We start from the raw sequence: 26,562 nt of genomic DNA, 5'->3' as shown, positions 1-26,562 counted from the left end.
CTTTATTGCCTTCTTTAGGTTGCTTTTGCTTTCATGGTAGACCAAAACAGGGCAAAAAATTGAAGGCTATAGGGTTTGGTTCGGTTCGGTTGTTGCTTTCATGGTAGACCAAAACAGGGCAAAAAATTGAAGGCTATAGGGTTTGGTTCGGTTCGGTTGGAGAGCTTTCTCTCACATATACGTTCTTAAAATCTTGAGAGGAAAGTCTGTTACCAATAGTATCAAAGCCAGACATTGAACTTTGGGAACCCGAAACATCTCCCCAATATTACAGGTTTTTAAATTTTTGAGCGAAAAGTTTAATATGTACTAGTGGTAGGCTCGAAGAAGAGGGCGAGGCTTCTTAACCGTTGTGTTGACCCAAGAGGGCAGGCTTTTTTAGGGCGACCCTTTGGTTTAGTGGATGTTTGAGAGAGGGTAAAGAAGAAAAAGAGGGCAGGCTTTTTTAGGGCGACCCTTTGGTTTAGTGGATGTTTGAGAGAGGGTAAAGAAGAAAAAGAAGGGTAATAAAAGGCATGCCCGTTGCTCCATCATGTTGAGTCTGTCTCAGCTAGAATTAAAAAGGAAAAGGGGAAGGAGAAGGGAGACCCTTAACACTGACTCACTCACTCTTTCTTTCTTTCGTTCGTTCTTTCTTTCTTTCTTCTCTGCAGACCCTTAACACTGACTCACTCACTCTTTCTTTCTTTCGTTCGTTCTTTCTTTCTTTCTTCTCTGCACTTTATACTGTTCAAATTCGATACTTTGCTGTTTTTACAGAGAACGAGGCCCTTTGGTGTACAGAATAGAGAAAGAGAAGCTCAATGAGCTTTATATCTCTCTAAAACTTTCTCTCTCTATCTCTCTACAGAATAGAGAAAGAGAAGCTCAATGAGCTTTATATCTCTCTAAAACTTTCTCTCTCTATCTCTCTATCTCAAACTTTCTCTGCATTGCCTTCTTCTACTTCACAATCTCTCCCCATTTCTTCTTCTTCTTGTTCTAAGCTTTTCCCCTCTCTTTTGGGCCTCTCTTGTTTAGTGGAAGGAAGGGGGATTTTGGGTTTGATCTTGTTGGGTGTTTGTGAAGAAACCCTTTAAGGGTTTTTTTGGATGGAGAGGGATTTTGGGTTTGATCTTGTTGGGTGTTTGTGAAGAAACCCTTTAAGGGTTTTTTTGGATGGAGAGTTCTTTGTCTATTTGTCTTGGATTCTGATGGGTTTTTGATGATTTGAAGCGAAACCCTTGAATTCTGAGTAGTAGTGGGAGCTGTATGAAGTAGTGGTGGAACAATGAGCGATGAGAATTCCAAGAAAAGCAAGGTTGTTCTTCAATTTCTTTAAAACCCCACTTGGATATACTGATTCTTATGTTTTGTGAAGGAAAAAATTGGGAATCTGATTGTTTTTTGGCTCTCCTTTTGGTTCTTGAAGCTCTCATGGTCCAAGAAAATGGTCAGGAAATGGTTCAATATCAGGTGCAAAAGCGAGGATTTTCAAGCGGATGTTGCTTATAGAGGTTGGTCTTTGAATTTTGATTGAAATCTTTCGTTTTCTGCTTCTGGGTTGAAGTTCTTTCTCCATTGATGACGTTCTTTGTTCTACAGGAAGTGATATCGATTACAGAAGCAGAAGCTTCTCAGAGAGGGAGCCTTGCACCATCAAGAAAAGCAAAACAGGTTCATAAACACAGTCTAATCCACCTCGTTTTTGTGAGTTTGATTCTTAGAAAAACTGTTTATCATAACTTTTTAACACAGTCTAATCCACCTCGTTTTTGTGAGTTTGATTCTTAGAAAAACTGTTTATCATAACTTTTTTCATCAATTCTCAGAGAAATTCAGCAAAAATGGCGAGCCGGGACGCCGAGGGAAGATGAATCTTGACCATCCTCGAATCATTGATGTGCAGAACTATAGGTAAAGAATTGGTTGTTCTTCTTCTGTTCCTTGACCATCCTCGAATCATTGATGTGCAGAACTATAGGTAAAGAATTGGTTGTTCTTCTTCTGTTCTTGCATTTTGGTTGGTTTTGATCCAAAACTGAGTGGTTTTTCTTCAGCATTTTTGTTGCTACATGGAACGTGGCTGGAAGATCTCCTCCTAACAATCTAAATCTGGATGATTGGCTTCAATCCTCACCCCCTGCTGATATTTATGTTCTTGGGTATGAATTTTGATACGCTTTTTCACTCATTGTAGTTTGTTCTTCCATCAGTTTTGGAGAAGGGAAGATAGTTGGTAAGTTTGTTTCGTTGTGGATTTCAGATTTCAGGAGATAGTGCCATTGAATGCTGGTAATATACTCGGTGCAGAAGACAATGGTCCTGCTAAAAAATGGCAGGCTCTCATTCGAAAGACTCTAAACAATCTTCCCGGAACGAGCGTGGGGAATGCGTGTTATACGCCTTCTCCAATTCCGAAACCCGTTGTGGAGATAAATGCAGATTTTGAGGGGTCTGCTAGGCAGAAGAATTCATCGTTCTTCCATCGACGATCGTTTCAAACAACTCACAGCTGGAGAATGGATAATGATCCTTCAATACTGCAGCCACGACTCGACCGAAGATTTAGTGTATGTGACCGTGTTATCTTCGGTCATCGGTCGAGTGATTTTGGTCCTAACTTTAGAGGGAGCCACAGGCCAAGTGATTACTGCAGACCAAGTGACTACTCAAGACCAAGTGACTATTCCAGGTCCAGTGACTTTTGCAGGCCGAGCGATTACTCTAGGCCGAGCGACTTTTGCAGGCCGAGTGACTCGAGGCCTAGTGACTGTTCGAGATGGGGTTCGTCCGATGATGATAATGTTTCGTGGGAGTCACCGAGCACGGTTTTGTTTTCGCCTATGTCGCATGGTGGATCGTCATCCCAGGATGGTGGATATAGAATGCCAGGACATTCAAGATATTGCTTAGTTGCAAGCAAACAAATGGTTGGCATATTTCTCACAATATGGGTGAAAAGTGACTTGAGGGATCATGTTCGAAACATGAAGGTTTCTTGTCATATTTCTCACAATATGGGTGAAAAGTGACTTGAGGGATCATGTTCGAAACATGAAGGTTTCTTGTGTTGGTAGAGGATTGATGGGTTACCTTGGAAATAAGGTATCAATCATACGACAACGTCAGCTTCGTTTTCTAATATCTTTCAACTTTTCTGTTAATCGAAACGAACGCTCTGATCTACTGCAGGGATCGATTTCTATTAGCATGTTTCAACTTTTCTGTTAATCGAAACGAACGCTCTGATCTACTGCAGGGATCGATTTCTATTAGCATGTCTTTGCATCAAACAAGCTTTTGCTTCATTTGTACTCACTTAACATCTGGAGAGAAAGAAGGCGACGAGCTTAGAAGAAACTCTGACGTGATGGAGATACTTAAAAAGACAAGGTTTCCACGAGTTCACGGTGCAGGCAGCGACGAGAAATCCCCTGAAACAATCCTCGAGCATGAGTAAGATATTTTCTCATCAACATCTGCACACAAAATTTAGTTATGTTCATTGTTCTGACCATCTTAAGCTATCTTGCAGTCGTGTTATTTGGCTCGGGGATTTAAACTATCGAATTGCTCTTTCTTACCGTTCGGCCAAGGCGCTCGTAGAGATGCAAAACTGGAGGGCATTGCTTGAGAAAGATCAGGTATGACTGCATAACCTCGTCTTCGAAAAACATTGGAACTTTGAATGCATCGTTATAATTAACCAACCATGTTCCTATGCAGCTACGAATAGAACAAAGACTTGGGCATGTATTTGCTGGATGGAATGAAGGAAAGATTTACTTTCCTCCTACATATAAGTATTCAACTAATTCAGATCGATATGCAGGAGAGGGCGCTTACCCGAAAGAAAAGCGTCGTAAACCCGCTTGGTAAGTCAATCGTGCCAGCCAGTTTATTCAATCTCAACTTATTATTACATTAGCCATGGTAGGAAAGTTTTCATCTACTAATTCAGCACGCTGATTTACGTCTTCTGTTTATGAAGGTGCGATCGGATATTATGGCATGGAGAAGGCCTCCATCAGCTATCCTACGTCCGTGGAGAGTCAAGGTTTTCAGATCATAGACCGGTTTACGGAGTGTTTTGGGCCGAGGTTGAGTCAAGTCGAGGGAGATTGAAGAAAAGCATGAGTTATTCCAGTTCGAGAGTCGAAGTTGAAGAGCTTCTTCCATACGCACATGGATACACCGAGTTAAACTTTTTCTGAAAGCGAGATCCAATGGGAAGAGCTTCTTCCATACGCACATGGATACACCGAGTTAAACTTTTTCTGAAAGCGAGATCCAATGGCTACACAATCCAGCCATAGTGAGCTATCCCTTTTGTAGCTAAAGCCATTGTGAGGTATCGTTTTTCGGCCGACCCGAAACTTTGTATATCACACTCGTAGAAAATTTTGCAATAAGATTCCTCCCCAAAGAGAGAGATGATGTAAACTTTGTATATCACACTCGTAGAAAATTTTGCAATAAGATTCCTCCCCAAAGAGAGAGATGATGTAAGAGTAGGATTAGGATTTGTTTGAATCTCCTTTACAAAGCTTTGTTCAACTCTCCTATAATTCAACCCTCAAGAAAGCTATACCTGATTTGACTGCAAATCTGGCCCCAGACGGTGGTGGAGCTCATCCCTTGAAGGCTGATGGGGACACTTCGTAGCTCACAGCCCAAAAAAGTAGACGGTGGTGGAGCTCATCCCTTGAAGGCTGATGGGGACACTTCGTAGCTCACAGCCCAAAAAAGTATGCTTTCCTTCTCTTTTCTTGGTTCAGCTGTGGGGTCTCACCTTGTTTTGTCTCATATTGCTTTTGCTTTTTGTTTCAGGTCCTCATTTTGAAGTCCCTGTAGGTTACCTAATACCACTGACCTTTCTTCACAACACATTGTGCCTTTGCTCATCATATCTTGTTATAGCTGAGTTTACTCACTTTTTAGTACACACCTGCATAATTCGGTCGCCTAATCGATAACGATGCTTAGCTTTCGGGTAATGATTGTTACTCCCATTAAGCATTCCTGTTGAATATCGGCTGAGTCGATTGCTTAGCTTTCGGGTAATGATTGTTACTCCCATTAAGCATTCCTGTTGAATATCGGCTGAGTCGATTGCTGATTACTTCTGTACTTAATATCAATTATTGTAGCTTCGTCGTGTTCTAATCATGAAAAGCTCTTGTTCTTGCAGGATTGGAAGAACTCGACCTGTAAAGCGACGACATGTGGAGGATCGAGTAATATTTTTGGCTTCTTTTGAATTTTTTTCTCTCTTCATTTCTTGATTCTTTCTCTCTGTGTGGGAATACACATGGGTAGCACCTTTTTTTTTTTTTTTAATTTTTTTCCTCAAATCCAAAAAGAGGAAAAGAATCAGTGGATGTATGAATGATACTTATTTACCATAGGATGTGAAAGAGGTGAAAACCCCCAAAAAGTTGAAGAAAAAGATATGATTTATTACAGTGTGAAATCTGAATTTTCCCCCCTTTTCTCCTGCTGACTGCTGTGCATTTTTCATCACTTTTACTGTAAAAAGTTGGTTTTTTGTTCATTGTCTTCTCAGGCATGCCATCTTCTTTATGATGATTACACAAGTGAACAAAACTAGAAAGACAAAGCAGGGGACAATGTTACAGGTTTTGACAGTAATGGAAACCAAGATTCAGAAAAAAGCCTTTGTTAAAGCAGGGGACAATGTTACAGGTTTTGACAGTAATGGAAACCAAGATTCAGAAAAAAGCCTTTGTTTTTGGTTTTGTTCTTTTATATCTTCTAAATTTTTGAGCTCTTGGTAGGAGTGGGACGACCGGTTTCTTGTAAAGTTGTGTAAACCTCTCTTCAATAGACAGTTTTAAAACTTTTAAGGAGAAGTGTGAAAGGGAAAATTCAAAGAAGATAACATCATGATATTAGACGGTGTGCTTTGAAGAGGAGTGGATTTTGAGGTCCCTCGTTAGTTGGATAAGGGAATGAAACATTCCTTACAAGTGTGTGGAAACCTCTTTCTAATGGACGCGTTTTAAAACCTTAAAGAGGAGCTTGAAAGAGAAAACTCAAAGAAGATAACATATATGAACACTGGGCTTGAGTATTTACAAATGATATTAGAGCTATATACTGGACGGTGTGTCAGTGAGGATGCTGGACTTTGAAGTGGAGTGGATTTTGAGGTCCCTTATCAGTTGGATAGGGGAATGAAGCATTCCTTATAAGTGTGTGGAAACCTTCTTAATGGAATCGTTTTAAAATCTTGAGGGGAAAACCCAAAGAGGATGATATCTACTGACGGTAGACTTGGACTATTATAAATGGTACAGAGCCAGACATTGGACGGTGTATCAGCGAGGATGCTGAGCCTCAAAAGGGGGTAGATTTTAGGTCTCATATCGATGGGAGAGGGGAACGAAACATTTCTTATAAGGGTGTAAAAAAAATCTTCCTCTAATGAACGTGTTTTAGAACCTTATATGATTACAAAATTGTTTCCCACTAGTTGACCGAAAGCAAAAGAAACACCCTCAAACATACCTAATCATAGGTAATCAATCCCTCAAAATGACACCCACCAGCCAATATTAAAAGCACTCAAACATACCTAATCATAGGTAATCAATCCCTCAAAATGACACCCACCAGCCAATATTAAAAGCAGATTTGTCTGTCTTTGTCTATGGGATCCACAAAACAAGCAAGCAAGCACACTGCTAAAGAACCAGCTGCTGCCATTTCTTGCAGACCATATGATTTTGTCAAGAACATGCTTCACATTTACACATACATAAAGGTTAAAACCCACATCAATTAAGTAAAGTCAGACTGGGAGGTCAACTTGTAACATATCTTATCATGAAGGCCTGAAACACTCAAACTCCATTGAATTTTCTTGTTTGGTTTGAAACATGATGGTTGGAATTGGATGATTAGGTGGGTTCGGCTGTATACGATGCTCGATTGTTTACGATCTCGAGCTAAAGACTTCTTTTTTGTTCAATTGTGACCAATAATTGGATAAGAATTTAGATTTTAGATTCGGCACTACATTCCTCTATATCTATCCTATGGCATAGTTATATTATTCACTCATCTTGAACTGCTTCTAAAATCGAAGATTGTTCTCATAAACTAACACGAGTCTTTTAGGATGTTCTCTTCTCACCCACATGTTTTCTAGAAATTTTTTCAAGAGGTCACCAACATAGAATTGCTCCAAACTAATCATCGTTGTCAGCTTCACGGTTTTAAAACATGTCTTCTATGAAGAGGGTTTAACCCTACTCTGACCAATATCTGTCACGTCTTGTGACTGGCTCTGATACCATTCGTAATAGTCCAAACCCATTATTAGCAGATATTTTGCTAACTGTCAAAATCTATTACGATTTTAAAACGTGTCTACTAGACAGAAGTTTCTGCACATTTATAATAAAATATATGTAGATTTACATTAATGATTATTAAGAGATAGTCACATAGTTATAATTTATTATATATTTAAATAAGTAGGGAAAATAGTGAAAATAAAATTATTAATGATTTTGAGATAAATTAATAATTGCTCCACAAAATTTTTTAAATAGATTTTTTTTTAGAAAAAAATATTTAATATATTTCTAAAATTTCAATATTTTATGTTTAATCATTAAAATGAAAATGGGTCTTGTAGAGAACTTGGGCTTCAAGTCATTGCTGAGCATAATTGGAAAAGGGGGAACTCCCAAATTTCACTGAGGCTTTGGAAAACCAGATCGATTTCAAGAAGAAGAAGAAATAAGAAGGGATGGAGAGCGTATTCGGACTTGTGGGCAACGGATTCGTCATAGTGGCGGCGGATACATCGGCGGTGCACAGTATTTTGGTCCATAAATCCAATGAGGACAAGATCATGGTTCTCGATTCCCACAAGCTCGTCGCAGCTAGTGGCGAACCTGGCGACAGGTTTGAGATTTTTATTATTCAATTATTGTTTCTTCTCTAATCGTTTGCCTTTTGTCAATTGTGATCTTCCTCGTGTGATTGAATAGGGTTCAGTTCACCGAGTATATACAGAAGAATGTGTCTTTGTATCAGTTTCGCAATGGGATCCCCTTGACCACTGCTGCTGCTGCTAACTACACTCGTGGTGAACTCGCAACCGCCTTGCGGAAGGTATATCATTTCTTATTACTATTACTTTTATCCGATTAAAATTTCAGCTAACCTTGAATTTTCGATCCTGGGCTTTGAGTTTACATCGGATAAGCGGTTTCAATCATTTGGTCATGATGAAATTTTTTGAATGGTTCTGTCTTCAATCTAACTTTTTGGAGCTTAAAATTATTCAAATGTCTAGACAGAGCGAGGAAATTTCTGTCATCTTTAAGAATGACTCACAGTGAAGAAATTTTTAGGAAAACCCTCGATTTCTGTCATTTTTTAAGAATGTCTCGCAGTGACAAGAAATTAGGCAGATAAACCTCTAGAGATATTGCATTCTATTAACACTTTGTTACTTGTTCTTTTTTTCTTGTATCAAGCTGATAATCATGACAATGTTCGTGTGTATTATATCCTGTTTCAGTCTTGCTCTTGGAATTGTCATCTTATTAGTTCATTCCTTATCATTAGGCAAGGCTTTCATTAAATCTTTGAATTAATAGTGACTTATGTCTTATAGGTCACCTCTTACTCTAGGAATTTCTTGTGGATTCTCGGTTTCTTTGTGATTTTATTTAATTTTACTAATGATTTTCCATGTGTTTTTCCAAATGTTAGTGACTGTCATAAAAATCAATTCTTGTTTACTATCATACCTTCTTAGTTTTATCGAACTCATTCTTCATGGTGCGGCCCCAGCAAGCACAAGCATGGTCTCTTTTTTTAGTCTTTCTTACTGAAGTGTGTGCATGCCAAATAACGAAGTTCATGGCGACTTGGGCAAAGATCACCTATCTTTAAGGCTAAGCTAGGGTAGAGTTATGCAGCTGTGATTTACTCTAGTGTAGATGAGCACATTGTGAAGGAGTTTTACATAGTAATTTGGTTTTTGTTGCTGTGAGCAGAATAATAAATGATCCAATTCTAGTTCTTTCTGCATTTGTCGATAACTGCGAGTGAGCTGTAAAAGGTATATAAGGAGTCTCGCTCTCCTGGCTTATTTGTTGTCATGGGAAATTAACTTGTTGGGTGGGTTGTAATTTGGTAAGACAAACCTGATTTCAACTGTGAACTTCTGATTTTCAGAATCCATATTCCGTGAACATTCTTCTGGCGGGATATGACAAGGAAACTGGCCCATCCCTCTATTACATAGACTATATTGCCACCCTTCACAAGGTTGAGAAGGGAGCTTTTGGTTATGGGTCTTACTTTTCACTCGCCATGATGGATAGACATTACCATAGTGGCATGACAGAACAAGAAGCCATTGATTTGATTGACAAATGCATACTGGAGATTAGGTCCAGGCTTGTTGTAGCCCCACCGAACTTCGTTATCAAGATTGTAGACAAGAACGGAGCTAGGGAGGTTGCTTGGCGCGAATCTATAAAGGATGGAGCTAGCTTTCCCTCAGCTTAAGATTTAAATGTTATATCTGCAGAGGCTTGCTTTTCTTGCTGCCTTAACTTTGTATGAGCTGCTAGCAGAGTGTATTCTACCCTTCTCTTCCCTAGTTTCAGACATTTTTATAGCGTAATGTTGCAGTTAACATTTCTTGTTCCTGAATACATGAGCAAACAAACAAAATGTGAACTTCTATAGATTGATTTATCATCTGTTGTGCTGAAGTTCAAAGGTGCTACTTATGGTTTTATCATAATTGAGTTTGAAAAGTGGGAGATTTGAGAAAGCAAGATCTTAACAAACCAGCTTCAGCGTCCAAAGAATTTGCTTTTCCCTTTGCTTGAATTCATAAAGAACTTCCAAACAGATGACCTGTTCCTTAGGTCTGTTATTTGAGCTGTACAACTGTGACCTTGAGTTCATAATGAAGTCCGATTAGATTACTCTGTTTTATCTTTTCTAGTCTTTAGAAAGGTCAAATTACCACCCTAGCTTCCACTTTTATCTTTTCTAGTCTCTGATGATCTCCATTCTTATCTGATACCCGGATGCATTTTCTGCCTATCTATATATCATTAAATACTACTCTTCGAATCTTTTTTTTTAACTTTTATATGAATGATGTGATATATATTCCATTTTGGCAAGAGACCCCTCTAATTTTTAATGAGACAAGCATCATTCATTTCATTTTTGTATCAAGGAAGCAATTAGAGAGCTCAAGAGAATTAAGAGGATTCCCACAAAAACTAATCCAATCCGAGAATTAAGGATTCTCACAAAAAAAAAAAAACTTCAATTAATAGATGTCTGCTTTAACCCGTTATGTATTACTATCAGCCTCACGGTTTTAAAATGCGTCCACTAAAGAGAGATTTTCACTCTTTCTGAAATGCATACTCCTGTTTTAATCAATAAAAAGGACGTGGACTCTAAAGAGGAACTAATCTTTTTACTTTCCAGCTCCCTTCATATTTTATGAAAATAATACCAATTTCTCAAAGGGTTAGGATTACGATTGACCAGACACAGAAAGTTATAAAAGTCCTAGCCAAGAACAGTTGAAAGGTAAAACCCAGAATACGCTTCCTTCACGTCATTAATAAAGTTGAGCCATCCAAGTCTACAGCCTTGACGGCTAAGTTTTCTTGGGTTCTTTCCTGATGAAGAAATTAGTGGCTTGTTAACCGACCCCCATATAACATTCATTAGGTGTCAAAGCCCCAAGTTTGAACAACTTTACCTCAAAAGCTCCACCACAGAAAACTGTTAAGAAAGTAGGAAAAGTGGTTCACCAAATCAAACTTCTTTCCTTTTGTCCATTTCTTCCTTCCATTCCCTACAAAAACAGAACAATTCTGCTCTGAAACTTCACAAATCAAACTTTCTACCTTCTGAGTTCTCAACAAGTTGTTAACTGTCTTTACCATTCTCAGAAGCAGTTGTAATAGTACTCCATAGCAGAATGGCACAGGGAAAGATGGTGATGGCTCTGCTTGCTGTTATCGTTGCCGTGCACTGGGCAGGAGCAGCGGCACAGTCGGACTGTACGAATGTGCTGATCAGCTTGTCACCGTGCCTGAATTACATTACAGGGAACTCTTCTACCCCATCACAAGGATGCTGCACACAGCTTGCAACCGTTGTCCGCTCACAACCACAGTGCTTGTGCCAGGTCCTGAATGGTGGTGGTTCCTCGCTTGGGGTCAACATCAACCAAACCCAGGCTCTGGCTCTGCCCCAGGCTTGCAATGTTCAGACTCCTTCCATCAGCAGCTGCAATGGTAAGCATTCATTCATGTGTAAAATTTCTGGGCACCACTGCACATAAACTATGAGCAGGAGGATTATTTATGTATAGACATTAGGGTTATGAACAAATATCAAACTCTAACTAAAGTGCTAACTGTTAATACCTGAAAATTGCCAGTTGCTTCTCCCACCGGCTCTCCAGCAGGATCACCGGAATCTTCAAACAATGTTCCTTCAGGTATGTACATAACAAACGCTTAACGGCATGCTGTGTCGTTTCTTTCGTATGACAACTACATAATTAACTTACCTAATTGTATATGCAGGAACTGGATCTAAGACTGTTCCATCACCAGACAACAACTCATCAGACGGAAGCTCCATCCATTTGTCAAAACCTCTACTATTCTCCATCTTGTTGGCTTCTACATATGCTTCAGCTTTCAAGTTGTACTGATCTTCTTATCAGTTGCCTATCTTCTACAAGACTACTTTATGGTTGGTCCATTTATTGCGTTCAGATTCTTTTGGAGTGTCCATTGTTTTAGGCATCCCTTTGGTTGAGGGTGGTTCTATCTTTATATTCTTCTCATGGCATTTGTTTCCAAGAACTTTGTATTGCATCAGAGATTCTTTTGAATAAAATACATGATTCTGTGTTTGTGAGTACTAAAATACTTTCATCAGTGGTTAGAAACAGAAGGTATATAAAACATTAAAAAGAAGTAGAAGAAGAAAGAATCATCTACAAATAAATTTGAATGAAGTTCCAGATAAATTATCTTTATTTTTCAATAACCACAGGTATAAGAAGCCTGCTAATGTAACTCGACTATTTGCTACTTCAAACGAACTGTTAATGGAAGGAGCCGATTTAGTATGTTTCTGTGACCCTTACGTTAATCCCATGGCAGTTGGGCTACAATTTCTCCCCCTTTATATTGGCAATTTGGAAGAAACTGTCAGCCTAAAATCAAAAGAATTAAGAAGAAAGAACTTGTTGGGCTAAAATTTAAGGTTGGAATCGAAGAAGGAAGAAGAAACCAATTGCTAGGCTGAACTTGATGGTTATAGCAGAAGGATCGAAGAAGTGAAGATGGAAAAAGTCAGCCTAAAATGCACATCTTCACGCAGTCATCATCTTGTGTCACCATGATAAATGGTCATAAAAAGAAAATGAAGCAAAGATGGCAAAAACCTTGATGAAGCTACTATCCTATAATAGCCCTCAAGCGACCAATGACTACCTATGGCAAGAAGTGTGCCTTGAAAACATGAGTCTGTATAGCTTAAAGTCGTGAAGTCAAGCCTAAACTATGAATTTCCTAATTGCACAAACTACATTGATGACTAAAATGTACAAAAGAAGGGGGAAATCCCAGCCACCATAGGTGAATACAAGAGAAAAAGACACCACCAATTATCGACTACGGTAGAATGACTATAACCAGCAATCGGGGATGAGCATTACACTAATACAAGGCAGTACAAAGAGAATTATCCGAAAAGATATCAAAGGGTGGAGACTTATTACTGAAAGAGAGACGAATTTATTTCTTGACAAAGAGTCCAAAACAAATGGCTAACAAACACGAAGCTTCTCTTCGTCTTTAAAAGGAAGTACCATCGTGCTTTCTTAACCTCCCAGAATTTTCTTGCATAGGCGCAATGCAGCAAACATATATAAGCTTGGAGCTGTAAAACTCAACTCTCAAGAGATACATTAACTTTTACAAATACAATCTCACTAGCAACATGTAAGCTATATAAACTCAGATTTCTCTAAGTTCCTAACTTATCCTTTCAAATAATCTAATTGGTCATAAACTAATTCTCATTAAGATTTCCTAGAAGTGTTATTTTACATCTGGAACAAGACTCGGTACGGTTATCAGGACACCAAACATGAGCATTCCCCAACAAGTAAAGGCACAAAAAGGGGAAAATGGTGCGCCATGAAATTCACATCAAGAATGAGACCGTGACCTTACAAATTCTTCTAGCCTATCCCACACCTCCAATGCTGCAGCTCTGTCTTGGTGTCGCTTGTTCTTGCTAATCTGCAAAAGGAAACATTATTTAAATTACTACAGGACGTTGCTGAAGAACAATAGGAAAGAATTAACTACAAGAGGCAATGCAAACAAAAATAAGCACAGAGACGGAGGGGGATTTCAAAATTTCAAAGATTGAATCAAGATTTAAAACAATGCAACAGGTTAGAGGGGGAGGATCAGGGAAGTAGAAGATTACCGAAATAATTTTAACATTCCACTGCTTCACATTCTTAGCTGATTCCAAACTGTCGTCTTCAAAACGCATAAAAAATCCAATAACTGCAAAACAGTCAACACGCTTATAAATGAATGGCAAATTTCTCTACTTAAAGAGAGTATTAAGGAACAAATCAACTAATTTGGGATCAATTGTTCCCTTACTTTTATTGAAAATCTCAACATGATCCTTAAAAGGCCAATCTTTGAACTGCCATTCCTTTCCCAATACGAAAACAGCTACAACACGGTCCCAATCCTCTGATTTCAGAGCCGAGGGCTTATCTCTAACCTCGTAGGCAGTCACCACCCTATCTCTGTCCCTACTGAACTTCTTCTGCACGGTCACACAATCAGGCCTCGCCCCTTTCATCTGCTTAACCTTGACATCCGTGGGTATAAAAACACCATCTTCTAAAAACTCCTTTACATTATAAATTGTGATAAGAGTCTGAAAAGCACTCGGAACCAGAATTATAGGCACACCTTCTCCAATCTTCCCTCCTTTCAAGTGCATTTTCGGCTTCGGATTCGCATCATAACCCAAATCATCACCATATCCCCCCAAGCCCCTGTCATCAGAACCCATTAACCTACTCTTAGCAACTAAACCATCCTTCCTCTGTTGCGATTCAATACGCTGCCTCTCCTCCTCGCGCTTCGTGGAGGTCACAAGCACGTTATAGAAATTCCTATTCTTACATTCCAACAACGATTCCCTATCCTTCAACGGTCTCTCAATAGCCCTAATCATCGCCATATAATCAACATTAGTAGAATCCTTAAAACCGTCGTCCTCATCCACCGCATCTATAGCAGCGCCAACAATCACCGGATCTTCAGGGCGATACTCATCGACAGAGGGCAAATCGGGGAACTTGGGATTTTGCGGGACAAGAAACTCGATGGCGTCGGAGGAGGAGACCTTGCCAGTAAGATAATCAAGCAAAGGCTTCCGGTCGGGGAAAGTGACGGAAGAAATTCCCTGAGTGCGAGCATTCTGAAGGTACTCTGTGTGCTTGATATGGTGATTCTTGATGTAATAGACGAGGGTTTCTATAGTGTATAGATTGCCCTGTTTGGACCGGTAAGCGGTTTCGGCGGAGCAAGGGAAGGAATAGTCGGAGCCGAAACGGAACTCGCCGTTGACTCGGACGATTTTGTCGAGCTCGCCTCGAATGGTGAAGTCCCTGAGAGCTGAGAGAGGATCCATTACCAGTGCCGTACCTTTTTTTTCTCAGTGAATTGAGGAAGAAAGATCTTCCCAGTTGGTTTCATATTGGCGTCCGAGGATATTTTTGTAATTTCAATTTTTATTAGATGATTAAATTGGGCCTTTGAACTTGGCCCAGTAAAACTTAAAAAAGGAATATGGGCTTGGGCCGCACTTTTATTTTTTATTTTTTAAATTATAAAACGTGTGTTTTTCTAAAACTAATTGGACTAAATATATTATTGCGAACAAAAATAAATCTTAAATTATAAATTTATTACATTAATTTTTTTTCTTTCAATTTTATAAATAAATATTTCTAATTTTTTATTGTGTTTCTTTAGTACACAGACACAAAAACAAAATTAAAAAACTTATCATTTAACTAAATATAATTATAAATATGTATTTATTTATTTATTTATTTTTTGCTGACTTAAGGAGTCAATATAATTAGGTCGAGGTGGTTGATTCTGGCTAATAAAAACATTAAATTTATTTACAAATCAATTTTTATTTTCTATATATATATAAATATATTAACACTAAATTTATTTTTGGACATATTTGAATAAAATTAGCCTCAATGGAAATGAATTTTGAAAATTTGAGGCATTTCTTTGTCTAAAAGCATTTTAAAAATGGGAAAAAATTCCACCTCGACAACCACGCAAAAGCAACCGAAATCGTCAAAATTCAATTCTTTTTCTAGGCGCAACCAAGAAGAGGGTCAGTTTAGTCATTTTATTCTAATTAAATCACAATTAATATTATAATCCAAATTAGGAACCTTAATTAAATATCCCTCCATGGTCTTCATTTTACACTCAAATCTCAATTTCTCAATCTCACGCTTCGAAAATCCAATTCTGCCCTTCCTCTCATTCCCTCCTTCCTTCAAGATACGTCGTATGCTGGCCCTTCTTGGCGCTGGAACATTCAACTGGAGTTGACGTTCGCGGTCGCTGAAAGAGGACATGTCCGTCGCTGTTCCCTTGTCGCAAATGGACGTGGATGACGAGTCTTTGCCTAATTCTTGGAGTAGTAAGATTATCATTTTGTTTTGTTTTGTTTGTAGGAGTACGCCATTTATTGGAGTCTTTGGAAATTGGAGCTTTGAGATTTGAATACGAACTGTTTGTCTTTTTTAAATTTTGTTTCGTTGCTAAGAATCGGTTTCATGGTGAATCACAAAAGATACTTCGGAATCCAGGATGAGAGTTTTTCAAATGTAATAAAGGTTCATTGATTGAGCGATTGCTATTGATGAAGAAAGAGGTTTCATTGGAGGAGCAGTTTTGCTTCTGATTTCGAAATAAGTTGTGTTTCGTAACTCATTTTTTCATTAGAATTGGGGTCAAATACTGCAGAGTAAAAAAGGGGGGGAAAAAGTCAGAATCTCCGGAGTTTAGGATGATCCCTCGCGTGCACACTGAAGGTTGATTAATAGATCGTGTATATGGATTTTCGACGAAGGAAATAGTTTTGGATTGAAGCTTTAATCTTATTTTTTGCCTTTTCTTATCATGAATTGGGAATTTTTAAAATCATCCATTTGTTAATTTCTAGAGGAATTAGATGCAAAAGAGCTCTAATAGCTTGTAAATACGACATTGATGTGATTCTCAAGCTTTGGACGCTTTAGCGTTGCATTTGGTTGCTACTCATCATATTATATCAAAGCCAGCACACTATGAATGTACCTAATCACTTGTTTCCCCTTATTGTTCTATTGCTTGTATGATCCAGGTAATGACAGGGAAGGGATGCCCTCATACAGTGGTCAAAATACGGCTCATAAGAAGAAATATTATCCAAGCACCATTAAATTTTTTGGGGTGGACCTATCCCCAGATAATGTGGCTGTCGCCATGGTCTATTTTGTTCAAGGGGTTTTAGCCTTAGCAAGGCTTGCTGTTAGTTTTTACTTAAAGGATGACCTACACCTAGATCCGGCAGAGGTACATACTATAAGTCCTGTGATCATGAATATTTAGGTCTTACTTACAAATTTATGATGTTCAGTGTTGACCTACCTTAATGGTGCGTGCTGACAGTTGTATATTATGAACTTTTGACGTTTGTTTTCTGCTCGATATTCTTATGTATAACTCTTCTTTATTCGGTGTCATAGAGTCATTTTCCTTTGTGATGAAATTTTCAATGAAGTATATTATCGCTATATTCTTTAAAATGTTTTCAACATGTGTTTAAAGGTTACTTTAGTTTCAGAATTTTGTTTTGATCAACGCAAAAAGATTGTGGTAATTAGGTATCTGATAAATATTATTTATTGACTAGACAGCTGTAGTATCTGGCTTTTCTGCTTTTCCGTGGCTTGTCAAACCTTTATATGGGTTTATCAGGTATAAGTGTTTTTCTTCTTTGTTTCTCTCTTTACCTGAGTCTCCAACCTGGCTTCCTCAGTCTCACCCAAACACCAAATGGAAGAAAATTAATTTTCTAATGAGCTTTTGGGCAAATGCAGCGATTCTGTTCCTCTTTTTGGTTATCGGAGGAGATCATACTTGATTTTATCAGGACTGCTTGGTGCACTCTCATGGGCTCTGATGGCCACCTTTGTTGATAGCAAATATGGTGCAGCTTTCTGTATACTTCTTGGATCTCTTTCTGTAGCATTCTCAGATGTTGTAAGTGTCTTTTGCTTTGCGTTTATTTCTCTCTTTCTATCAAAGTACTTTTTTAGTGATGCTAGATGTGCTTTTTATGGAGACCAGAATTTAGGCTGGCATCTTAATAATTCATTGTTTACATAAACTTTTCATTTAAGTATTTGGAACTTTGATCCTTAGTTTTGAGTGTGAAATATGGTGCATGGACCAAGTCCCACAGTGGACCAGATCCCAAAACTATGCTTATCATCGAACTTCCCAACTCCCTTGGTGTGTAACCACCCCACCGTAACAAATTACCAAGTAATTAAATTTAGGCTACCACTGATATACTAATAAGATTCCAAATATTTTTCTATTAATACTCTAATAAAATGGTAGGCAACCTTCAATACTCCTTTTTGCACATTGCAGTAGCAGCCATAATACTTTGAGGCCCAGCTTCGCATTTGACCTTCTTGCTGATATGGTTGCAGTTTCACTGAAACCTTCATAAGGTTCCCCGTCTCTATGATACTTGTCAACGTTAACTTTCATTAGTTGCTTAGCTTGCATGAGTTTGAACTAAGCCATCCACCACAGTGTCTCTGTACCGTGGATGCTTGTCAGTTGAAGATACTGTGGAAGTAATAGATATACAATGCACCAAGGGAGGAGTGGGTTGACCAGTGAATAGCTGCTCTAGAGGGATCATGGTGGAAACTTGATACAAGGTGTGGTGTCATTTTCTTTACCTGTGATATCCTAAAGCATCTCAAATATTAGTTTTGTCCCTAAATATCTCAATGACCTCTGGTATCCCCATGGTGTTATGATTTGCTTTGCTTTAGATCAGTCTCCCTCGATTGTAAAGAACTCTCGCCAAAAAATGATTGTTAACACACATAATCATTGGTGGACATAGTTCCTCTCAGGATCATGTGAGCGTCACAACTTCCTTTGTGAATAGGTTAGCCATTGAAGGAGTGTAAGGATCTTAAAGTCCTCAAATTTCTGTATTTTGTGAAGTGATTGACCATTGTTATGATGGAGTCCTTCCCCTCAATGAGGTAGTCCTTCAATGAAGTACACGCCATCCCAAGGCAAATGAGAAATGGGCAGAGTTCCCTCAATGAGGTAGTCCTTCAATGAAGTACACGCCATCCCAAGGCAAATGAGAAATGGGCAGAGTTTGCAATAGCCTAGTTGAGGACCTTACCAAATATTTGTTGTTCTGGCAGACGTCATGCTGTGTCTCAAACACCCTTACTACTACTTTCGTGCCCTCCCCAGTAAATATCAGTAGTCATTCCTTCTATGTTTCGAGTTCCTATATGTGACCCTTAAGCAAGCTGCATAGATTCCCGAAGGACAAGAGCAATAAGATGTAAACTCTTTACAAACAACCAATCGTCCTTTGTTTGTACCTAAGCTTATTTGTTAGATTCTACTGAAAAACGTAGATACCCACTCTGCCCCTTTGATACTCCCTGCTTGATTTGTGAAAGGAAAGAGTTAGATCCACTTGTTTGTCTTAGTTGCGTTGAAGTGCATAACGTCTGAATTAATGTAAGAGTCCCCTAGGACAGAACTTGAGAGTCTTAGTTGCGTTGAAGTGCATAACGTCTGAATTAATGTAAGAGTCCCCTAGGACAGAACTTGAGAAAAAGCATTTGCAATCTTATTTCCAATCTTGGACGATATTGGGTCTAAAAATTGGACCTTTGCAAATTTGTCCACTACCTTTTGACCATTGTTCTAGGTTGTTACTTTAGAGCTTTATCATCACTTTGGCAAATTTGTCCACTACCTTTTGACCATTGTTCTAGGTTGTTACTTTAGAGCTTTATCATCACTTTGATGAGGGATTTACTGCCTAAGAGATGGGGTCTAGACTTTTGCACATCCACATTTCATAGCTGAAACAATTGCTATCAGCTCTTTCTCCTGGATACCACTTGTTGGCATGCTTGCAAAGATAGGACTTGGCTGCAGTAAGCTATTGAAGTCAAGTAGAATTAATACTAAGACTATGGTCATGGCTATCTTTATCTGTTGAAAGGCTTCTTTGCTATTTGATTCTACCCAAAGAAATCATTCTTTAATTGCTTGGATCTTGGATGGTTCACGATGAACTCTTTTACCTGGGTTCACATATCCCAAAATGTACAAACTTATAAAACATCAATCATTCGAGTTCAGAAGGTCAAAGGTGCATTGATGAACTCAAAGCGCATCACTCAGAACATATAAAGGCTCTCTTGCATCTTGAAAGCTGTCTAGCACATCCTAGTCTCACTTTTATTGGTTGTATCTTGATTTTGGTCAAGTTTTGAGGAAATCATGGCTCCAGTCTGAGTCTGGCAACTCATCAATGTGAGAGATGGGAAATTTATTTAGTCATCACAAAACCTCCAACACCTTTCCCTTTTCTTCACCAGTGAGACAGGCTCGGAGGATGAATTTTGACTCGATTGTGTGATATTTCACGCTAGCATTTCCCCCACTAAATGTTCAAGTTTGACCCTTATGAGGAAAGCTGAAGTGTAGTTTTTTCTTTCTTTTTTCCTATTTTTTTTAGATAAGAAACGAACAAAAACTACATTGCAGTTGAAGTATACATTTATTCTTGTGAATATAAGAATGCTTAAATTTAAGACAAAAAACTACATTGCAGTTGAAGTATACATTTATTCTTGTGAATATAAGAATGCTTAAATTTAAGACAGAATTTTGTGCATGTGCATCTCTCTTCGTCCAATCTACTTGACAAAGATTCATAAATGTATGTTAGCCGTAATTACACGGTTTGCAATCTAGTGTTTCTTTTTCTGAAACATCAGAAATTTTGGTATAGTTAGCCGTAATTACACGGTTTGCAATCTAGTGTTTCTTTTTCTGAAACATCAGAAATTTTGGTATAGGTCGTAGATTCCATGGTAGTTGAGAGGGCTCGTGGTGAATCACAAAGTATGTCAGGATCTCTTCAATCCTTATGTTGGGGGTCTTCGGCTTTTGGTGGAATAGTGAGTTCCTACTTTAGTGGCTCACTGGTGGAGGCATATGGTGTAAGGTACTATAGTTCTTCATGCATGGATGTTACATGAACAATTGCGCTGATTGTGAACTCTAAAAAGTGATTTGGGTGTCTCAGGTTTGTTTTTGGAGTCACAGCTTTGCTGCCGTTGATAACATCTTTGGTGGCAGTTCTTGTAAAAGAGCAACCTGTGAGAGGGTTAAATCGTCCTTCAGCTAACTACGCTTTTCTCCGGAGCTCAAGAAAGCACGTTGTTGAATTGTGGGGTGCTGTTAGGCAAAGAAATGTGTTTCTTCCAACATTATTTATTTTTTTGTGGCAGGCAACACCACAATCGGATTCTGCCATGTTTTTCTTCACGTATGGCCACTACTTTCTAAATATTGCCCCTTTTTCCACATTTTTAGTCGCTTTCAAGATTTCGTGTGCTCAGCATCTAACTTGTATCTGAATAATCGTGGTTTTATTCTTTTCTCAGTACAAAGATTTCGTGTGCTCAGCATCTAACTTGTATCTGAATAATCGTGGTTTTATTCTTTTCTCAGTACAAATAAACTTGGATTCACTCCCGAATTTCTCGGGCGTGTCAAGTTTGTTACATCGATAGCATCACTGATTGGAACTTGGATTCACTCCCGAATTTCTCGGGCGTGTCAAGTTTGTTACATCGATAGCATCACTGATTGGCGTTGGGCTTTATAATGGCTTTCTCAAGAAAGTTCCTCTTAGGAAAATTTTTCTTGTAACAACCATTTTTGGTTGTGCACTTGGAATGAGTCAGGTCTGTGATATGATAGAAACATTTCACCAGTTCTACCATTTTTGGTTGTGCACTTGGAATGAGTCAGGTCTGTGATATGATAGAAACATTTCACCAGTTCTTGTCTGTGTTCCATACATTAATATCTACTTATCTTGCTTTTCTGGTCATTTTTTAGGTGCTCCTCGTTACGGGAATAAATCGAGAGTGGGGTATTAGTGATGAGTGGTTTGCGATTGGGGATTCGTTGGTTATAACGGTACTTGGTCAGGTAATATATACTAAAGTACAATTTTGCATCCAATCGGAGTATGCATGTGCTTGTCCTACTCCAATTTCACCAGAATTTTTAGTGAAACGGCTTTCTTTTCTTGCAGGCTGCATGTGCTTGTCCTACTCCAATTTCACCAGAATTTTTAGTGAAACGGCTTTCTTTTCTTGCAGGCATCTTTCATGCCTGTTCTTGTGTTAGCAGCAAAACTATGTCCAGAAGGAATGGAAGCCACCCTTTTTGCAACCCTCATGTCCATATCAAACGGAGGGAGTCTGCTCGGCGGCCTGATCGGTGCTGGTTTGACACAAATGTTAGGTGTCACCAGAGACTCGTTCGACAACCTCTCGACCTTGATAATCCTGTGCAACCTCAGCTCACTGTTACCTTTGCCTCTGCTCCGCCTCCTTCCCCAGGAATCTCCGGACTCGAGCTTATTAGAGACTACAGACGTGGAGTTGAAGTCTAACTGAAACTTAGGTAGTTACTTCCCAAAAACAAACACTGTTATCACTCTTTTAAGCTTCCACAAATTCTTGGAGAGGAGCGAGGGACTGTAAATGAGATGATACTGTTATCACTCTTTTAAGCTTCCACAAATTCTTGGAGAGGAGCGAGGGACTGTAAATGAGATGATTAGGAGGTGAAAGAGTGATGTGTTGAACCAGAAGAGGTCATGAACGATGAAACAGTAACACTCCTAAATGGGCCCCTCCCCCTAAATCTATTATGGAGCCAATCATGTGGCGAGCTGACTGTGTTGTCCACGTGGGTGGGCCCTGACTCCCTTCGCTTATCCAATCGGTGCCCCCAGTGTTGGGATGGCAGTTTGATTGATAATATGGGACAAATAATTGAGTCAGGACACACCACCCGCCGCACGAGCCACGTTATGGCTTATCTCTAATATGGGACAAATAATTGAGTCAGGACACACCACCCGCCGCACGAGCCACGTTATGGCTTATCTCATTATAAACATTACCCTCTCCTACTTATACAATATTAACTTCTGCCCGTTGATTTAAACTTCTCATCTCTTAATTAGTTGGAATATGATCAATTTCATGTTATTATGTTTAAAAAAATCATCTTGGAGGTTTGAAGAGAATTAAATTAAAGAAATAGCAGAGTTGCTTGAACGTATTTTTTTATTATTATTTTTTGGTTTGTGTGACATCCAATTCAATTTAGAGGATAAGTATATAATTCATGGGGAATTGCCATTTGGGCTGGAATATAATAGAAAAATACAAAAGCTTTAATGGGTGAAAGGTCTGGTGGAACTTCAAATTATTGAGCATAAGACAATTACATTTTTGCCATTCCCCACCAAAAAGATGAAGCCAGAAAACAATAGAATATTCAGAAATTGCCTCCAAAAGAAAATGTATAAAGGTTGGAGATTCCATGGGATTGAATGACCCAAGAAAAGAAAATTATGGATTTCTTTAAAAATACTTCTCATTATGGAAGAAAAAGAAGTATTAATTCAGTATTGATGATTGGATTTTGGAGTCATTGGGCAGAGAGACTGATGTGGAGGGGTTTGTTGGAAGGTAAGAGCATGTGGTTTGCCCATGTGAAGAAGGTATCTCTCAAAACTCACTCATTCCACCTAATTCCACACTTATAAATATTGAATATAAAGCGGAGGCCATGTGACAAATCATTGTCCCACTAGATAATGCCAATGGGAGAGATTAAAAAAAAGGGGTAACCCATGTAGAAGCTTTTATATACCCTAATCAAAGTTTTGAGTACGTTAGGTAATAGATAGTGTCGTAAACGGGTTACGTAAATAACAATCACATTATGATGGTTCATGTGAGATCCCTCGTCGGTTGGAGTATGGAACGGAACATTCCTTATAAATGTGCTGAAACCTCTTCTGAGTAGATGCGTTTTGAAATAGTGAGGTTGATGACGATATATAACAGGTTAAAACGGACCACGTTTGTTAGCGGTGGGCTTGAGCTATCACAAATGGTATTAGAGCCAAATATTGGGCGGTGTGCTAGTAAGGACGCTGGCCCCCAAGAAGAGTGGATTGTGAGATCTCACATCGGTTGGAGAGAGGAATGAAACATTCCTTATAAGGGTGTAGAAACCTCTCTCTAGTAGAAGTGTTTTAAAATGGTGAGACTAAGGACGATAGGTAACGGGCTAAAGTGAAAATATATGTTAGTGGTGGACTTGGACTGTTAGATATCAGAGGCAGACACCGAACTTGGGTGCCAACGAGAATACTAGGCCTCTAAGGGTGTGGATTGGGAGATCCCACATCAGTTATAGAGAGGAACGAAGCATTCTTTATAAGAGTATAGAAACTTTTCATTAGCAGACAATATCTATTAGCAGTGAGTTTGGATAGTTACCGTTTACTTATAATAAGTTATTTAGTTTGACCCCCTGATATCAAAGTAAACATATCTAGTAGGCTACAAACCCTTTTCAAGGCTATCTATGAAAAAGGCAAGCGACTTTCATGGTCCACACATTTGTGTAGTTTTGGTTCTCGTAGACATTTAAGATATGTATCAAGCTAATATGTCAATGAATAGACCAATTGTGGTTAGCCTAACATCCAAAATTTTAGCTAATAATAATTATTCATTTCCTTTGCTTGAGAGAAAAGGGAGAAAATTAAGAACAAATTTTTTAAAAGTAGATTAATTAAGTTTATCCTCAGCTAATTTTAACATTTATCGTCACTAAATTAAAAAACATCGTACAAACGACAATAGAGACTAAACTAAAATAACCTCCCGACTCAATTATTATTGTATTAAAAAAAAAAAAAAAAGTAGATTTTTCTAGAGAGAGAGAGAGAATCCAAGCAATAAGAGACGACTAGAGTCAACGGTTTTTATTTGGATTATTTATTATAAAGATTCATCAAATAAGAACAAGAGAAAATTTTGGTATTTAATACCTAAAACAACCTCCCCTCCGACCAACCCCTTGTCGTTTTTTTTTTTCTTCCTATTTTTCCCCAAAATTTCTCACTTTTTTCTCCTCATCCGCCATTGATGCTCCAAAACCAAAGAAAAACTAAACCCATTTCTAAATTCCCCATTCCATTTCTGGGTCATCCTCTGTTCATCCAATTAACTCCAAAGCTTCGAGCTTTTTCATCAATGGAGATCGAGGTGGTTGTCACGTGCGAGTGCTGTGGCTTGAAAGAGGACTGCACCCAATTCTATATCAGCGAAGTTAAGGCGAAATTTGAAGGGAAATGGCTGTGTGGGCTTTGCTCGGAGGCTGTTAGAGACGAAGCTAAGCGAAGCAAGAAGCCATTGGTGGGATTGGAAGAAGCTGTCGATGCCCACATGTCGTTTTGTCGTAAATTTAAAGCTAACCCTGCGATTCGTGTCGCTGATGGAATTAGGCTCATGCTTAGGAGGAGGTCCAGCGACGTGTCGGCTTCTTCCTCTTCTTCTTCTCAGGCTAATTCTTCTGCTAACAAGTATGGGAGATCCAAGAGCTCGTCGCAGTTCCTCTTCTTCTTCTCAGGCTAATTCTTCTGCTAACAAGTATGGGAGATCCAAGAGCTCGTCGCAGGTGGGGTTCGACATGTCGTCGCTGTCGTTGTACTGATTTTTGGAGATCTGTTAATTAACTGTTGTCCAATTAGGGTTTTCATCTCTCTTTCTTTCTTGGTTGTTATTATTATTATTGGAATAATATATGTTTTTTCGGCCATTTTTAAAGCTTTCTTTGGGTACAAAATTACTTATTAAATTTTGAGAAATTATTAAAGCTAATATAAGGATTTAAATTTTGATGAAATTATTAGTTGGATTGGGCCTAATTGAGAAATGAAATTTGGGTAAAAAGCCCAACTACTCATCTCGGCCCAAGGCAAGGTGGAAAAGCCCAAGCCCAAGTAAATCTTCATACCCCAAAACCATAGCTTACTAAATTTGGGTAAATTTTTAAAAGAATTCTGATGGAATATAAATAATCCAACTCTGTGTTGAAGGGTCAGTATGACACTATCCACCTTACTCGCACCACGATATGATACATCGTCCCAAGAGGCATTGACATGACTGTCCTAAGAGGCATTGACACAATTTGATGCAACGTCATACGAGACATTGATGATAGATATTATCTATGTCCTAAGAGGCATTGACACAATTTGATGCAACGTCATACGAGACATTGATGATAGATATTATCTAATTTAATCACAAAATTTGCAAATATTACAACGAATTTGCTATTATATATGGAAACGTTCTATATTATGAAAATATGAAACTGCATAAAATAATTAATATTTCTAAATATTGACATGAATGAAAATAATATGGAAAATAATTGAACGTATCAGAAAGAGTTTCCGTATTTGTGTAGATTGCAGGGAAAGAAACGGATCCCACGTGGCATCAAATATATGACCGTTGGCAATTCAATTTCTCTGGTTAAATCTTTCCATCCACTCTCGTTGAGAGACGAGACCTAAAGAACGCCATGAAAACGGTCCTTTTTTCAACCTCGGCTTCTTCAAATTCAACCGCCACCGCCACCGCCATGGAAGAAGGCGAGCGATCGGAAGCCCGCGACAGATGTTACTATCCCGGTTGCCGGAAAGATGCGAATTGCAACTGCAAGATTTGCTTGGACAGTATCAACGCCACTTTGGACCTAATGTCTTACAGTGTTCAAAAAACCTCACTCATGAAGCTCTCTGCTTCGAGACCTAATGTTGAAGCTAATGTCTTACAGTGTTCAAAAAACCTCACTCATGAAGCTCTCTGCTTCGAGACCTAATGTTGAAGCCACTCCGATTTCATTTAATCCTTTGATTTTGACGACACCGCCATCGGGCACGTCTCGGACCATGAAGTACCCTAATTTTATATCTCCGGTGAAATTGAGTTTGGGATTCGAGGCTGAGGAAGAGGAAAGAGATTCAAGTTCGTTGCATCGATTTCTGACGTTGGTTTTTGTTCTGAGTTTGATCTTTGTGGTGACTATTGGATTTTCGTGTGCGATCGCTAGGGTTATTAGGCCGAACCTGTCAGTGTTCGTGCATGATTTGAATGGGAAATTGTGGGAGTTGCAGGGGATCGTGAATTTGAAGATTTCTAATTGCAGTTGCAAGGAT

At 38.7% G+C, this 26,562-nt stretch overlaps 6 protein-coding genes and 1 pseudogene across 7 annotated transcripts; 6 read left to right on the top strand and 1 right to left on the bottom strand.

Moving 5' to 3' along the window:
- The first annotated feature begins 902 nt into the window (after positions 1–902).
- Positions 903–5,483, top strand: LOC111474104 (type IV inositol polyphosphate 5-phosphatase 7-like). 2 transcript variants are annotated; one of them, XM_023119359.1, is made up of 15 exons: positions 903–1,081; positions 1,148–1,300; positions 1,412–1,496; positions 1,585–1,656; positions 1,812–1,896; positions 2,040–2,144; positions 2,246–2,975; positions 3,043–3,087; positions 3,242–3,438; positions 3,518–3,626; positions 3,709–3,857; positions 3,974–4,203; positions 4,271–4,663; positions 4,813–4,975; positions 5,174–5,483. In XM_023119359.1, exons 2-12 carry the CDS (start codon positions 1,271–1,273, stop codon positions 4,194–4,196), a joined length of 1,830 nt encoding a protein of 609 aa, XP_022975127.1. In that variant the 5' UTR covers positions 903–1,081; positions 1,148–1,270; the 3' UTR covers positions 4,197–4,203; positions 4,271–4,663; positions 4,813–4,975; positions 5,174–5,483. The 2 variants fall into 2 exon arrangements, with proteins under 2 accessions (XP_022975127.1, XP_022975128.1); XM_023119360.1 differs by lacking the exon at positions 903–1,081 and having other exon boundaries at positions 1,105–1,300; positions 2,246–2,936; positions 3,004–3,087.
- Positions 5,484–7,649: 2,166 nt separating this feature from the next.
- LOC111474097 (proteasome subunit beta type-2-A-like) lies at positions 7,650–9,811 on the top strand. Its single transcript, XM_023119350.1, has 3 exons — positions 7,650–7,920; positions 8,007–8,130; positions 9,205–9,811. The coding sequence occupies exons 1-3, from the start codon at positions 7,763–7,765 to the stop codon at positions 9,538–9,540; spliced, it is 618 nt and encodes a 205-aa protein (XP_022975118.1). The 5' UTR covers positions 7,650–7,762; the 3' UTR covers positions 9,541–9,811.
- A 986-nt stretch (positions 9,812–10,797) lies between these two features.
- On the top strand, positions 10,798–11,952 carry LOC111474098 (non-specific lipid-transfer protein-like protein At2g13820). The gene is made up of 3 exons (XM_023119352.1): positions 10,798–11,309; positions 11,456–11,515; positions 11,604–11,952. Exons 1-3 carry the CDS (start codon positions 10,991–10,993, stop codon positions 11,732–11,734), a joined length of 510 nt encoding a protein of 169 aa, XP_022975120.1. The 5' UTR covers positions 10,798–10,990; the 3' UTR covers positions 11,735–11,952.
- Positions 11,953–12,814: 862 nt separating this feature from the next.
- LOC111474096 (protein CDC73 homolog) lies at positions 12,815–14,779 on the bottom strand. Its single transcript, XM_023119349.1, has 3 exons — positions 13,716–14,779; positions 13,531–13,613; positions 12,815–13,337 (listed from the first exon to the last, which is right to left on the bottom strand). The coding sequence occupies exons 1-3, from the start codon at positions 14,761–14,763 to the stop codon at positions 13,245–13,247; spliced, it is 1,224 nt and encodes a 407-aa protein (XP_022975117.1). The 5' UTR covers positions 14,764–14,779; the 3' UTR covers positions 12,815–13,244.
- A 793-nt stretch (positions 14,780–15,572) lies between these two features.
- LOC111474102 lies at positions 15,573–22,008 on the top strand (annotated as a pseudogene).
- A 2,391-nt stretch (positions 22,009–24,399) lies between these two features.
- Positions 24,400–25,139, top strand: LOC111474099. The gene is made up of 2 exons (XM_023119353.1): positions 24,400–24,921; positions 24,989–25,139. Exons 1-2 carry the CDS (start codon positions 24,476–24,478, stop codon positions 25,041–25,043), a joined length of 501 nt encoding a protein of 166 aa, XP_022975121.1. The 5' UTR covers positions 24,400–24,475; the 3' UTR covers positions 25,044–25,139.
- A 644-nt stretch (positions 25,140–25,783) lies between these two features.
- LOC111474100 lies at positions 25,784–26,554 on the top strand (the record flags this gene model as incomplete). Its single annotated transcript, XM_023119354.1, has 2 exons — positions 25,784–26,104; positions 26,172–26,554. Coding segments are annotated over exons 1-2 (562 nt in total), but the record flags the coding sequence as incomplete, so codon positions are not given.
- Positions 26,555–26,562: the final 8 nt, after the last annotated feature.

This window comes from Cucurbita maxima, unplaced genomic scaffold (genome assembly GCF_002738345.1).
Source record: "Cucurbita maxima cultivar Rimu unplaced genomic scaffold, Cmax_1.0 Cma_Scf00244, whole genome shotgun sequence".
NCBI lineage: Eukaryota > Viridiplantae > Streptophyta > Magnoliopsida > Cucurbitales > Cucurbitaceae > Cucurbita > Cucurbita maxima.
The sequence above is the reverse complement of the archived record's forward strand: the minus strand, read 5'-3'. Positions and strand labels throughout refer to the sequence as shown.

What these genes read in the sequence shown, in the direction of transcription:
- LOC111474104 (XM_023119359.1), top strand. Translation starts at nt 1,271, where the DNA reads ATGAGCGATGAGAATTCCAAGAAAAGCAAG. An exon ending in ATTGATGTGCAGAACTATAG is followed by an intron (nt 1,897 to 2,039) that starts GTAAAGAATTGG and finishes GTTTTTCTTCAG; the next exon opens with CATTTTTGTTGCTACATGGA. An exon ending in AAGCGTCGTAAACCCGCTTG is followed by an intron (nt 3,858 to 3,973) that starts GTAAGTCAATCG and finishes CTGTTTATGAAG; the next exon opens with GTGCGATCGGATATTATGGC.
- LOC111474097 (XM_023119350.1), top strand. Translation starts at nt 7,763, where the DNA reads ATGGAGAGCGTATTCGGACTTGTGGGCAACGGATTCGTCATAGTGGCG. An exon ending in AGTGGCGAACCTGGCGACAG is followed by an intron (nt 7,921 to 8,006) that starts GTTTGAGATTTT and finishes GTGATTGAATAG; the next exon opens with GGTTCAGTTCACCGAGTATA. An exon ending in TCGCAACCGCCTTGCGGAAG is followed by an intron (nt 8,131 to 9,204) that starts GTATATCATTTC and finishes TCTGATTTTCAG; the next exon opens with AATCCATATTCCGTGAACAT.
- LOC111474098 (XM_023119352.1), top strand. Translation starts at nt 10,991, where the DNA reads ATGGCACAGGGAAAGATGGTGATGGCTCTGCTTGCTGTTATCGTTGCC. An exon ending in TTCCATCAGCAGCTGCAATG is followed by an intron (nt 11,310 to 11,455) that starts GTAAGCATTCAT and finishes GAAAATTGCCAG; the next exon opens with TTGCTTCTCCCACCGGCTCT. An exon ending in TTCAAACAATGTTCCTTCAG is followed by an intron (nt 11,516 to 11,603) that starts GTATGTACATAA and finishes TTGTATATGCAG; the next exon opens with GAACTGGATCTAAGACTGTT.
- LOC111474096 (XM_023119349.1), bottom strand. Translation starts at nt 14,763, where the DNA reads ATGGATCCTCTCTCAGCTCTCAGGGACTTCACCATTCGAGGCGAGCTC. An exon ending in TGTTGAGATTTTCAATAAAA is followed by an intron (nt 13,614 to 13,715) that starts GTAAGGGAACAA and finishes ACTGTTTTGCAG; the next exon opens with TTATTGGATTTTTTATGCGT. An exon ending in GGAATGTTAAAATTATTTCG is followed by an intron (nt 13,338 to 13,530) that starts GTAATCTTCTAC and finishes TTCCTTTTGCAG; the next exon opens with ATTAGCAAGAACAAGCGACA.
- LOC111474099 (XM_023119353.1), top strand. Translation starts at nt 24,476, where the DNA reads ATGCTCCAAAACCAAAGAAAAACTAAACCCATTTCTAAATTCCCCATT. An exon ending in TCTGCTAACAAGTATGGGAG is followed by an intron (nt 24,922 to 24,988) that starts ATCCAAGAGCTC and finishes CAAGTATGGGAG; the next exon opens with ATCCAAGAGCTCGTCGCAGG.